The 14825-nt window shown below is 32.4% G+C and overlaps 1 protein-coding gene across 1 annotated transcript in view; it reads right to left on the minus strand.

Annotated features, from left to right (window-relative positions):
* Nucleotides 1–14770, minus strand: part of LOC134687289 (ras-related protein R-Ras2-like) — a 30136-nt gene extending 15366 nt beyond the window's left edge. The window contains exons 1-2 of the mRNA XM_063547444.1: nt 14615–14770; nt 3510–3597 (exon numbers count right to left, since the gene is read on the minus strand). Of these exons, the coding sequence (XP_063403514.1) occupies nt 3510–3597; nt 14615–14719 (193 nt within the window). The 5' untranslated portion in view covers nt 14720–14770. The remainder of the gene's footprint in view (nt 1–3509; nt 3598–14614) is intronic.
* Nucleotides 14771–14825: the final 55 nt, after the last annotated feature.

The following is a 14825-nucleotide window of genomic DNA, read 5'->3' on the forward strand; positions in this document are numbered from 1 at the left end:
AAAATGGACATTTTTGTTGGTGTTGCTCGATAGCAAAATGAATAAAAACATTCTAAAAGTAAGTTTAAATGTTTCTGTTTTTTTTTATTATTGATAAACTGCTGATTTCCTATAACGTTTTTGGTTCATCAAATCCAAATGGCGACATTTCGAGCGTCTACTATAGGTCCGCTTCGAAGTGAAAAAAATCAAATATTCCTATTAGAATCGAAATAATTCTATCCTGCCATGCTCTATGCTCATTTTAACATGGGTAGGCATTATATTTGTAAACATTTAATATTAACAGATATTAACAAATATAATGCCTTCCCATGTTAAAATGAGCATAGAGCATGGCAGGATAGAATTATTTCTTAAATGATAAAACTTTATGTAAAGGGGTTAAATTAGTGTATCAAAATCGCTAATTAGTAAAAAGTATAATTTTTTTAGTATTTTACATTATCACTCAACTAGCAAAAAATATAACACATTCAAAACTTTTCTTACTTTTCTATAAAAATACTATTTCAATCCCATCTAATTGGGACAAAATCCCTAATGTGCCTTGAAATGAGGAACTCAAAAGTCACGTGTAAACAAAAAATCTCAGAGTAGTGATATTTGACACATTTGTATGATAAACAAATGACTGAGCTGAACCATTTGTGTTAATTTAGAAAGTAAGGGAACACAGAATAAATGTGTAAAAACTATGGAGCTATTTAATGTGTTGAAAGTATTAAATTTTCAAAAAACTTATTGTGTTAAAAATGGGATTTTTTACCATGAGAAGCCACATCGCAAAAGGATATTCGAGGTTGGCTAATTTACGGAAAAATGAATCACACTTCGTACCCCGAAAATTTAACCACATATGTAACCAGATGCTCCGCAGGGCGTAGCTTTATACGACCGCAGAGGTTGAACCCGGAACGGTTGGGGCAAGTATGGACACAACATTCAAGCTGGATTCAGCTCTAAATTTGGATTGTGATTAAATAGTTGACACAGCATAGGTTTCTGACACAGAATGAATGTGTTCTAATGAAATTAAAAATTTTGTTTGCTCTAAGAGCAATTCACTATGCTGTTGAATATTATTCCTCTCAAAAAAATGTTTGAAGAAATTTTCTTTTTATTTATGAAATTTCAAATGAGAAAATTGAACACAATTTTTTTAATCACATCCCCCTTTCCCTTATTCCAAAACTAATCTCAATTAAAATTTCTAATGGAGTTTGCAACAATTACGACTCATTTAAATACATCATAAAATATTTAGATGTAAAAAAACTGCTTGTTATCACTGAATGGTAAAGATTATTTTAATCTATCAGTTGGTAGTAAAAAGTGAATATACATTGTATTGCATATTGTATATATAACAAAGATTTAAGTTGATTCTGGACAAAGAAAGATAACTCCAAATAAAAAAAATTCTTACAATTAGATATTTCTTGCTTACTATTCTGGACAAAGAAAGATAACTCTAATTAAAAACAAAATTGCTATTTCACAATATTTTGCAATAAGATATTTCTTGCCATTGCGCAATACTGTGCAATTGAAAAGACTTGCTATTGCACAAAACTTAATATAATAATTTTAGATCCTGATTTGGACCAACTTGAAAACTGGGCCCATAATCAAAAATCTAAGTACATGTTTGGATTCAGCATATCAAAGAACCCCAAGATTTCAATTTTTGTTAAAATCAAACTAAGTTTAATTTTGGACCCTTTGGACTTTAATGTAGACCAATTTGAAAACAAGACCAAAAATGAGGAATCTACATACACAGTTAGATTTGGCATATCAAAGAACCCCATTTATTCAATTTTTGATGAAATCAAACAAAGTTTAATTTTGGACCCCAATTTGGACCAACTTGAAAACTGGGCCGATAATCAAGAATCTAAGTACATTTTTAGATTCAGCATATCAAAGAACCCAACCGATTAATTTTTTGTCAAAATCAAACGAAGTTTAATTTTGGACCCTTTGGACCTTAATGTAGACCAATTTGAAAACGGGACCAAAAGTTAAAAATCTACATACACAGTTAGATTCGGCATATCAAAGAACCCCAATTATTCAATTTTGATGAAATCAAACAAAGTTTAATTTTGGACCCTTTGGGCCCCTTATTCCTAAACTGTTGGGACCAAAACTCCCAAAATCATTACCAACCTTCCTTTTATGGTCATAAACCTTGTGTTTAAATTTCATAGATTTCTATTTACTTATACTAAAGTTATGGTGCGAAAACCAAGAAAAATGCTTATTTGGGTCCCTTTTTGGCCCCTAATTCCTAAACTGTTGGGACCTAAACTCCCAAAATCAATACCAACCTTCCTTTTGTGGTCATAAACATTGTGTTTTAATTTCATTATTTTCTATTTACTTAAACTAAAGTTATTGTGCGAAAACCAAGAATAATGCTTATTTGGGCCCTTTTTTGGCCCCTAATTCCTACACTGTTGAAACCAAAACTCCCAAAATCAATCCCAACCTTTCTTTTGTGGTCATAAACCTTGTGTCAAAATTTCATAGATTTCTATTAACTTAAACTAAAGAAATAGTGCAAAAACCAAGAAAATGCTTATTTGGGCCCTTTTTGGCCCCTAATTCCTAAAATGTTGGGACCAAAACTCCCAAAATCAATACCAACCTTCCTTTTGTGGTCATAAACCTTGTGATAAAATTTTATAGATTTATATTCACTTTTACTAAAGTTAGAGTGCGAAAACTAAAAGTATTCGGACGACGACGACGACGCCAACGTGATAGCAATATACGACGAAAATTTTTTCAAAATTTGCGGTCGTATAAAAATGTCTCAGCTTCGAAACAAGCCATCATACACATACAAGTTTACGATATGGGTTGAGCAACAGAAGGAAGCGTTACCATTACGGCCTTTGGAGAAACAATTACGCATATTGCCCAAATTCTAGTTTTTTAAAAACCTTGTTATTTTAAAACAGAGTAGCAAACATCCTTAAGTTATTTATTTACCAGTTTCGTTTCTGGGAAAATAATTCGGAAAAGTGTGATTAACCAACAGATGGATGATGAACAAATTACAGCCAATTTCATTGAGTGTGTAGCCAAAGGTAATTTGTTAGCTGGAGTATGAAGTCATTATTAGCTAAGTTATACTACCCTCCTTTCCAAGTAGCATAGTCCAACAGACAGATAGATCGATTATCTGTGCAGAGATATTACCTTTGGCTACACACTCAATGAACTCAGCTGTAATAGAAAAATAGCCTCAACTTTTACAGTGGGGGGTATAAATTGGTTTTTAAGTAAGGGAGACAACTTACTATCTAATCTGGCGACAACAGAATCTATAACACATTGTTTAGTATATGTAAGGGAGACAACTTACTGTCTAGTCTGGCGACAAATGAATCTATAACACATTGTTTAGTATATGTAAGGGAGACAACTTACTGTCTAGTCTGGCGACAACAGAATCTATAACACATTGTTTAGTATATGTAAGGGAGACAACTTACTGTCTAGTCTGGCAACAACTGAATCTATAACACATTGTTTAGTATATGAATCTTCTATTGTTGGATCATAATCTGTTACAAAGTATGACTGAAATATAAAACAATAAAACATCTATAAATAAGTAACAATAGCTGTCTTGTGGATACACCTGGAATACAATAATTGAAGAGATTAAAGCGTACTATTAGAACAATGCTGATGAATACTGTAGAAACCTTAATTTTTCGTGGGGTTAAAATTTTGAGGTTTTGTCTAATATAGAACAGAACAGAACAGAACAGAACATATTTTATTTCCAATTAAGGGCCCACAAGGGGCATACAGAGCATACATGAATAAGGAAAAAGAATATTAATTTGATAGATATATAGATACAAACATTATTTTACATACAGTAACAATACAATTACTAACTCATATTCACTTTAATAAATTTACCAACAGCATTAAGGACCTGATTGTCTTCACAGTTTAATAAATAAATAAATTTATGCTGATTATCAAGTATAGAAAAATTTGGAATTCTTTGGCAAACAAAGGCAAAGAGAGCATCTCTATCTGATTTAAAATTTTCACAGTTAGTTAAAAAATGGATTTCATCTTCAACACAGCCAGAGGAGCATTTTTTTTATATTTGATTTCGTGGTTTCCAATAAATGGAAGTGATATTATATGTAGGTTAAATTTACGTGGAACTTATAATTCGGTGGATATATATTTTTTCCAAGCAGGTCATTTGTAACTTATACAAGAGATGTAAAATAAAATATCACTGAATTATTAACTAAGTTTGTGTGGAACAGCTTATATTGTACATGTACTAACAAATGAGCCTTCTAATGGGGTTTTTGATTATGAGATTACTTGTTTTAGTAGTGATTATTTGTCCATGATATGCCTCCAAAAGGAAGGGATTTTTTTTTTTAGTTACTGTAATTTCAAATGTGAGGTTTCTATTATTAATAAATTTTATTATGAAAAATGCATCAGAGTTGTAAACGTAATTATTCAAACTCACATTTTGAAATATTTTATTCAAATTAAAACAGAATATTTTTCAAATTCGTAAAAATTAGAATTGCACTTACCGGTAAGTGTAAAATGACAAATGCATTAAATAATTATATGCAAATGAGCTTAGCCCTGTTGCTGTACCATATTGATTTCTTTAAATCTAACATAGGTGATCAGGGGGTGGGGTGGTCGGGCTGAGGAGGCGGAATTTTTTTGGCAGGAATTTGCCCCAAAGTGGGTCAACAGGTGCAAAAAACGTCAATTTTGCCGATTTTTCACCCCTTCTCTTGACCCAGAAGACCAAGGGTTGGTGGTTAAGGTATCCAGCTGTAGCCTGCGTGTAGAGTGGACCCTAGTGAACAAATTGACCCCAACAGTTGTTAGGTCGGAGTGAATCTGATCTTGATGCATCAGTCTACAGAAGGTCATTTGGACCCAAAATACTGAATTTCACGATTTTTTCCGATTTTTGACTTCGAATGGACCCAAAACCGGAAGTAGTTGTTTCCTATGCGTATTTCAATAATAATTATGATCAGCAGTTATATGGCTGTGGGTTTGCACTATCTTTGCCAGTTTTATGCCTCTGAACTTCTTGTGTAAGATACAGATATGAAGCCTACCCCTCCAGAAAACCGATTTTTAGCCAATTTCAATTTTCCAAGTCCGTATTTGTGCTCAAAATGCTACTTATACATGAGAAACGTGAATATGGATAGCCTGAGGTTGACGGAACATGCATAACTTTTAAAATAAGTATCATAAAGTGGACTTCTAAAAGTATGGAACGCCATTGGAGCCAAATAACGGTTATTAGGGTCCGCCCGTCAAAAGACGGGTACCGCATGGTAAGGGTTAATAAAAGCTATTAAATCATGAAATGTAGGTCAAAGTGACCCAAGTATTTCTGAATGATACTTACAGTATAAATAAATATGATAAAGATTTCTATGAAATGGTCTTGAATGCATGTTTTCAGGTAGTTGGGACTTGTAATGGAAGATAATTTATTCACAAACTCAAGTTCTATAACATTCCACAACTCATAAGGAGTAATGTCAGTTAACAGGGCAGTGTTTTCAAAGTTTTCAAAGTACATGTATTGCAAAGCACCATATATAATTCAATTTGAGATGGATCTGTCTTAATTTTTGAATAATCAAAAAAAAAATGAAAATTTTACCATGGATTATTAATCATTTATCGATAGAGTAATGAGACAACAGTATAATATTAAGGCCTAGTAAAGTAACATTCAAGGACATTTTGTACAAAATATTGATAAAAGTTTCTTATCATTTATATTTATTTTTCGTAAGACAAATGTGAACAATGGTGAATGTAAATTTGTAGACCAGCATGCATGTACATGCACATTCTTTATTTCTTAATAGACCTTTTTAAGCTTTTAATACTAGAGAAAAAAGACAAAGTATGTCTATGAATAAATAGACCAGGAAACCTAAAATGTAATTGTACACTTTCCGTTTCAACTTCAGCTCTACTAAGATGCAAATTCTCCTAAATTTCAATACACTTCCAGCCTGCTAAACACTCAATCCTTTGAATTTTATTAAGTCAAAATTGAAGACAAAGTTAAGACCCTCGATCATATTTTTTTAAATAATTTTTTTTTTTAAATCTATTTATAAGTTTATGCAAATTGTTGAATCCTATGTTATCCCAAGCTAAATTGCAATATTCCTATTTTCAGAAATATCTGGAATTCGCTTATTATTAATAAAGCTGAAAATTTTCAACACTTATTAAAATTTCAGTACATATATTCAATCAAATCAACAAAAAAACACAGTATCCATTAATAAACAAACTTAACTGATATTTTTTTATAAAACGTATAAGTAGCTGAGGAATTCAAATTTATTTAATTTAGTTTCAATTTTAATTTAAATTCTTCACAAAAATTTAAATGCCTTTCCTGTTATCCTCCCTACAATGTTATGTCATGTATGTCACAAGGAAGTTGTTTGTACTATGACCCTATCTACTTACGTATCACACTCTTAAGAATATCATTTCTGTGGTTAATAAGGGCCAGGAAGCAGACTATTTAACTTAACACTATTGAAACAGATCCATTTTCAATCAGAATTAAGTGGTTTAATTAGGAGGCGTATGATAAATATTTATATAAAAATCAGTTACAGTCGATATATGTATTTTTTCTATATTCATAAAGACGGTTGTTTCTATTCTCTTCTTTACAATTATAATTATTAAATGCAATCATGTTATTTTATTTATATTCATTTTCAATCAGAATTAAGTGGTTACATTATTTAAGAGGCGTATGATAAGCTTTAAATATTCATATAAAAACTGGCTACAGTCAAAATTTATTTTAAGGGACATTTTCCAAGTACTTCATTAGGAGGTGTATGATAAACTTCAAATATTTATATAAAAGGAGTAGGTCCGGTAAGGCCCCATTTTGGCCCCAAAATATAATAGTTTTAAAAAATTGTTAAAATGTGAACTTTTAATTATTTATTGGACAGTTGAATGCTTCTGCTACATAAATATGGGCTGTTTTGACAATACAATGCACATATATCGGGTTGTTGCACCATAAAGTCATGCTTAATTACTGAAATCTTCAAAATTCTATCATTTTAGTTAAATTTTAGACGGTTTCCGTGTAAAACGAAAGTGGCCGCATTCGTGTTTATCCTTAATATTGCAATATAAGTTGTATTTAATGATAATACATATCATATATAAAGGTTGTGGATGAACACGGATGCGGCCAATTTCATTTTCGACAAAAACCTTCTGAAAAGTGACGTTTTGGGGCATATTTGAGAGATTTTTCATATTTGGGCTTCAATCGGATTGTTTTTAGTGACTAAATCAGTTGAAATCTTGCACATAAACTATTTGGATCAAGTGAAATAGACACTTAAGTGTTTAAAAAGTGGTCAAAATCTTTCGTCAGATGAAAATGAAATTTGAGGCAAAAATGAGTCCTTACCGATCCTACTCCTTTGGCTACAGTCAAAATTTATTTTTAGTGACACTTTCCAAGTATTTCATTAGGAGGCTTATAATGAGCTTTAAATATTTATATAAAAATTGGCTACAGTCAAAATTTATTTTTACAGACACTTTCCAAGTACTTCATTAGGAGGTGTACATGTATGATAAACTTCAAATAGGAGCGTCACTGATGAGTCTTATGTAGATAAAAGGCGTGTCTGGCATTCTTAATTATAATCCGTATCTTTGATAACTATTTATATTAAAATTGGCAACAGTCAAAATTTATTTATAAGGACACTTTCCAGCTGGTGAAATCACCACTTTTCCTAAATATCTTTTTATTCGATAATTTTTTTCAATGCCTTATATATTCCTTTATTTAAGAAATAAAATGTTTTGATGAAAACCATTAGTGAGTTGCCATGTTTTTCCTAGAAGTTGTGTGTTAGCAATAAACATTTTCATATTACCTACGGTACTTTAGACAATGAGTCAATGACATTAAATATACACAGTTCATTATCACTGAACTAGTATATATTTTGATTAGGGGCCAGCTGAAGGACGCCTCTGGGTGCAGAATTTCTCGTAACATTGAAGACCTGTTGGTGACCTTCTGCTGTTGTTTTTTCTATGGTCTGGTTGTTGTCTCTTTGATACATTCCCCATTTCCATTCTCAATTTTATGTATTAAAAAAAATTAAAAAATATTTCAATAATGTACAGCCCATTAAAATCTTCATCATAATTTGAAGATTACCACTTTACTTGCTCCAAAATTAAACTTGTTAATGTTCTTAAGTTAACACACGAGATATTAATAATTATTTTCTCATGGTGACTCAAGCTAGCATCATTTCAAATCAATAAAGTTTTTCAGGCACAATTCAGGGGAGTAGCTGTCAGTGCAACAGCCCTTAAAGCCGAAATCCAAGTTGGAATTGATGTCCTACTTAACATGATTAAGCTTTTGAAGCATGTTATTCAGTCATTTGTTACTGTATATCTTTTTTTTTTTCAATTATTGTTTTGTATCTTAATCTAGCAGTTGCATTTTTATTTGCATTTGCCATTTTGTGGTCTTGTATAGCTCGCTTATGCATTTGGGGTTTTGCTTATTGTTAAAGACCTGTATGGTGACCTAAAGTTGCTTACTTCAGTGTATTTGGACAATGGTCTCTGGCCTGGCTATTTTTATGTTAAAGGTCCTAAGTTTCAAGTAAAACATTTGAACAAAAGATGATACATTTTATAATACATGTAGAATAAAATATAGAAACTTATTTCATTGGCAAACATTAAATTAAAAAATGCTTATAACATAAATACATAAATCTGAATCAATTGTCAGTTGAAAAATATTAATGACTTCTTTTTTTAATATTGATGTAAACAAAAATTGTGACCATTTCTTTTTGTACACAATGCATTGCAAATATTGAAATAACAACTTTTTGTTATCATAGCATCATTTACAATTTCCTTTCAAAATAAGACAGGAATTGCAATGAATCAACATGAACAACATGATTTTTTTCAAACTATAGAATGGTTTCAAAAAATTTGTAAGGGTTCCGCGGAACCCAGTGTCTCGCCTACTTATGCTTTTAATCACGCGCTCAACAAAAATGATGAAAAAAATACTGTATTTTACTTATAAATGATTTTATAAGTAAAATACAGGATTTTTTTTTTTTTTTTTTTTTTTACAAAATTTACTTCTGGATACTATCTTATGATTAGAAACATGCTTCTGTCCAAGTTTGGTACAAATCCAGGATAGTTTAAGAGAGTTATCAAAACTTTAATCACAAAGTGAATGTAATGATTCCTGGCAGAAGAACTTAGATATAGGAAGATGTGGTGTGAGTGCCAATGAGACAACTCTCCATCCAAATAACAATTTAAAAATTAAACCATTATAGGTTAAAGTACGGCCTTCAACACGGAGCCTTGGCTCACACCGAACAACAAGCTATAAAGGGCCCCAAAATTACTAGTGTAAAACCATTCAAACGGGAAAACCAACGGTCTAATCTATATAAACAAAACGAGAAACGAGAATCACGTATATATTACATAAACAAACGACAACTACTGTACATCAGATTCCTGACTTAGGACAGGTGCAAACATTTGCAGCGGGATTAAACGTTTTAATGGGCCCAAACCTTCTCCCTTTTTCTGAAACAATAGCATAACATCACAACATATAAAAACATACGATAAAATATCAATTAGCAGACTTAACTCAATCAAAAAACGTATGATTACACAAAGAACGAATAAATTTGATCTGCGATATCTGAATACAAATGCACAGTTAATTAAATAATAGAGACAAACAGTCATGACCAAAAGGCTATCAAACAAATTCAAACACACTGAGAAATATTTAACCAATCAATGTTCACTTTAGAAAAAAACCGTTTTTTTATAATCTTGAAGTTTATACAAATGTTGTAAGAATAAGTGAAAAATTGAAGATATTACAAATAATCAAAGCTGGTATACAGCCAAGAATCGTATATATAAAAAATGACAAAAAAGCATTATAAACAGTATTAGTCCATTTATAAGTTAAATACAGAAAAATTGGAAATTATTTTTACAAATTTTAATTCTGGATACTATCTTATGACTATTTACCGGATTTTTTATCACATAAGCAACACGGCGTGTGCCACATGTGGAGCAGGATCTGCTTACCCTTCCCGAGCACCTGAGATCAACCCTAGATTTGGTGGGGTTCATGTTGGTTATTCTTTTGTTTTCTATGTAGTGTCATGGGTACTAGTGTTTGTCTGTTTGTCTTTTTCATTTTTAGCCATGGCATTGTCAGTTTATTATGGATTTATGAGTCTGTCTGTCCCTTTGATACAATGTATCTTTCGTTCCTCTTTTATGATCATAAACAAGCTTTTGTCCAGGTTTCGTACAAATCCAGGAGAGTTTAAGAAAGTTATTAAAATTTTAAAAACTTTAACCACAGAGTGAATGTAATGAATTACAGGCCCTTTAAAATTGAGAAAAATATACTCCTTGAAATTGCATTATATGTTTACACTTTAAAAACATCTACATACATTATCAACATTTATTTCTGATAAAGAAAATAACTATCACATTGTATTGGATTTTGACATTAAAATTTGTCACAAAGTAATTTTGAGTTTCTGTATAAAATATTTTCTGCTTTTTCTTTCTTTTCCATATATCTTTAGGATTTCAATTCTAGTGGTTATATTTCATAATCAGAGATCTGCATTTTGTCACCTGCCTTGAATTATTATTTTTCTATGTATTTGATCGCCAAAACCCTGAATTACCCTCATCTGCCTACGGAATTGGATCCAGTATTATTATTGTCTTCAATTTCGGCATCCATTGTTTTTCAATGTTGTTTTTGTCAGTCAGTAACGATTTCACTTGAATTTACATATATTACTTGTCAGCAATTTTTGGTATAAAGCTATCGGTTGAACAAAATGAACATCGCTGTCATGATGAATTATAAAGATGGAAACAAGTTTTAAAATCGTTATTTGGGAATTTTGGTGAAAAAAGATTTGCAAAGTTAATTTTTATATTCTTTCAAGTCGAAGGTCCATCGGGCATAGTTAGTAATGAAGACTAAAGTCTGATTTCAAAAGCGGAAGGCCATGGACCTTGGACAACTGCTAATTTGAGACATTTTGTATAAAACTTTTTAAAACAAAAATATTTTAATGAACAGCTGTCAGTTTCCGTAGTTTGACATTACTCTTCTGTGTGTTTTATTGTTGAAACCTACATGTATCTTTGGCAGGTACATGTAGGTATAAATGAAACTTTACAAATTCGTTGAAGTTAAGACTATTGAAATTATCAACTAGTGACATTATATAGAAGTTTCAACAATTCCGTACCTGTGTTGATTGTCACAAATTTCCTGAGGCACAGAATTTCAGGATCGATGTTCCATGATCATTTTATTTCTATAAACATGACAGACTCAGACCAATTTACCTTTGCAAGTAACAGTTTTTCACTTTCTTGTTATATTTAATGAAAGTTTATTTGATCTTTTTCAATTACAAATACTCTCATTCATAATTTTTATCTTAAATATCTTTAGCAATGTGAATTCAATTTTATCCTGTGTATTCATCACGTTAATTGGTCGTGTTTAAATAGATTCTTCTTCTCAACCAATGAAAATATTGGTTATTTAAATGGTCAAGTGAATACACACATGATGTGTAAATAAAACGTATTCCCGATCTTTTACTTCAGTTTCTGAGCTGAAGTTTTTAATTTTTTTAATTTTCTTCTAAAAATATCTATTATCTTGATGATCATTTATACTTTTTCATGATAACTTTGTATGATAAGGCTGAAATAAGCGTGGCATATGTAAAACTAATTATCAGTTATTGTGTAACACTGTCCCACCTCTCAGCGGAGATACGCAACTTGACAATTTTAACCAACATTTATAGTAGAAATTTGAAAATTAACCTGCTGCAGGATCAAGTATTAAGGAACAGCAGACAATTAAGACGCTGCAGGATCTACAAAAATATTATGAAGGCGCTGCACGGCATATCAGCCTGGGGACAACACTGCGCTTCAGAGTTTGCGAAAAGCTTCAGAGTTTGCGAAAAGTGTCAGTCCTCAGGATTTAACCACCAAAATTTTGCATGGGACTGACACAATTTTAGTATTTTTCAATAGATTTAATAGTGAGGACCAGTAGATTTTCTTCAAGGACCACCAGGGAAAAAAGATTTCGAGAACTCTGGCACTTGAATGATGATCACTAAAACCAGAGTTTTTTGACAGAAATGCATCCGAACTCAAAAGTTGTCTATTATATTCTAGTGTGTTTCTATTTTCAAAAGACATAAATGGCTATAAGGTAATCTGTGAATCTTGACTCAAAAATGCATGACACTTGAAATATTGGGATCACACAACAATCTCTTTCTTCTTCTTCTTCTTTATAATTCAGCACTCCATCAACATACTGATGATAACGTGCCGGCACTGACTTTACTACATGCCGCGCATGCATGGGATATAAATTTTATTTACAGTGAATAATACAAAAATAAAAATAAAAATTTCAACATAACTTCTTTTTCTTCTGTTTTTGTACTATACATTTTGGTTAAAACTATATACATTGTGGAATTTATTTAAATGTTTAGATGTTTATTGAGAACAGATATTGGAATCTGTTCTCAGAAGCTTTCAAGAGTAGTACATTGAACTGCAGCCTGTACTGGGAGAAGGTTCCATTGCAAGATTGTTCTAGGGTAGAATGAGTACTTGTATGAGTCTTTAGTGGTTTGTATGGGTCCGAAAGAGTAAATATGTGAATGTTGTGGTGTTCTTGTCTTTGGCTTAAGCTTTGTTTTTGAAGCGTCAGACTTCTTCTACTTCTACTTCTATATGGTTAATCTGCAGTCGGAAAATCCATAACGCAAATATACTGTGCGCGTGTGTCAACCAGTACACGCCAAGTTAAAAATAACAAACTTTGTGTATTTACAGGAACAAAAACAAATAAAATTATGTGATGTTTGCAACAACTGTACAGGGTTAAAATCAGGCATCAATAGTTACGCCAGGAACTGCCACACACAGACCCGGAAGGCGACTGTTGTGGGAGCTTGGATGGCACATTCAGGTAGTTGGTTCCAGTCAACAATTGTTCTTGGGATGAAACTGTATTTATAGGCATCCGTTGAAGTGCTGACTCTGGAAAACCTGTCTCTGTGGTATTGTCTGGTTGTTACAGTTGGTCTTCTGATGTAATCTGGAATAATGACTGATGCTTCTCCATGTTGGATCTTATAAAGGAGTATGAGCCTGGCTCCTTGTCTGCGTGTTGCTAGTGTTGGCCAGCCAAGTGTCTGTAGGATGTTGGTTACAGTTCCTGGTTCCCGAGAATAGGTTGATGTTACAAATCGGGCAGCTCTTCGTTGTACCATCTCGATTTGGTTAATATGGCACTTTTTATATGGGTCCCACACTGCAGATGCATACTCAAGGTGTGGTCGGACTAATGTTTTGTATGCACTCTCTTTTATGTCTTGTGGGCACTTATTTAAGTTCCTTCTTAAAAATCCAAGTGTTCTGTTGGCTTTTGATGTTGCTTTTGTTATATGGTGGTCCCAATTCATGTCCTCTGATAGTTCTAAGCCGAGGTATGGATAGTGCTGAACAGTTTCCAGGTAATGCCCCATCATATGGTAGTTGTGAACGACAGGGTTGCGTTTTCTGGTTACCCTAAGGATGAAACATTTTGCTGGATGGAATGTCATCTGCCAGCGTCTTGCCCATTCTACCAGTTGCGTAAGGTCTTGTTGTAGCTGCTGGCATGTATCCGAGTTGTGGACGCTTCTGTACAAAAGGGAGTCATCAGCAAACAGTCGTAGACTGGTACATGGCGATATAGAATCGCCTATGTCGTTGATGTACAGCAGAAAACATAAGGGTCCAAGGACCGTCCCCTGGGGTACACCGGAACGTACTGCTTTCATATCACTCATTTCACCATCTACACAAACTCGTTGGTTTCGTTTGGTAAGCCATGCGCTTATCCAACCAAGAACATCTCCACGGATACCGTAATAGCTCATTTTCTGCAGTAGCCGCTGGTGTGGGACTGTGTCAAATGCCTTGGAAAAATCTAAGACAAGCATATCTATCTGTTCTCTCATGTCCAGAGATCTTGCCACTGTTATTTTCTCTTATAACTTCATTTTTAAAGGTTATGTCTGTAATGTCCTGATATGATGGAAAATAACAATTAGGTTATACTGCTGGCTAAGGTACCTTTCAAGTAATGGGTTTTATGAAATGACCAAAAGAGTACATGTATTTATAATTTGTAATTAGCTTCTACCTTTACAGCTTTAGCATGTTTAGCTATTCTGACTCATATTAATCATTATTCTAACATCCAACTGAATGATATAACAGGATATATATCAAAATTAATATACTATGTGTAACATACATTGCATGAATTGGTAAGGTGGTTTCAATGTTTACAAATGGTTGCACTGATCTTGTGCTAAAATTATACTGCCATAATCACCTGTATAAATTGTATGGTTAAGGCACTTTTACCAACACCACCTCCACCTACTACAACCAATTTATAACTTTGGCTAGTATTGTTTGAATCGCCTGCCTTTGACATATTTTTTGTGAGTGGGTTGTTTTCTGTGGTAAAGATGACGGAAGTATATCCTATAAGTTAAGCTACGAAACTTATTTTCGTATATATTTTTTTAAAAGGTGACATT

The sequence above is a fragment of the Mytilus trossulus genome, chromosome 10 (assembly GCF_036588685.1).
Source record: "Mytilus trossulus isolate FHL-02 chromosome 10, PNRI_Mtr1.1.1.hap1, whole genome shotgun sequence".
NCBI lineage: Eukaryota > Metazoa > Mollusca > Bivalvia > Mytilida > Mytilidae > Mytilus > Mytilus trossulus.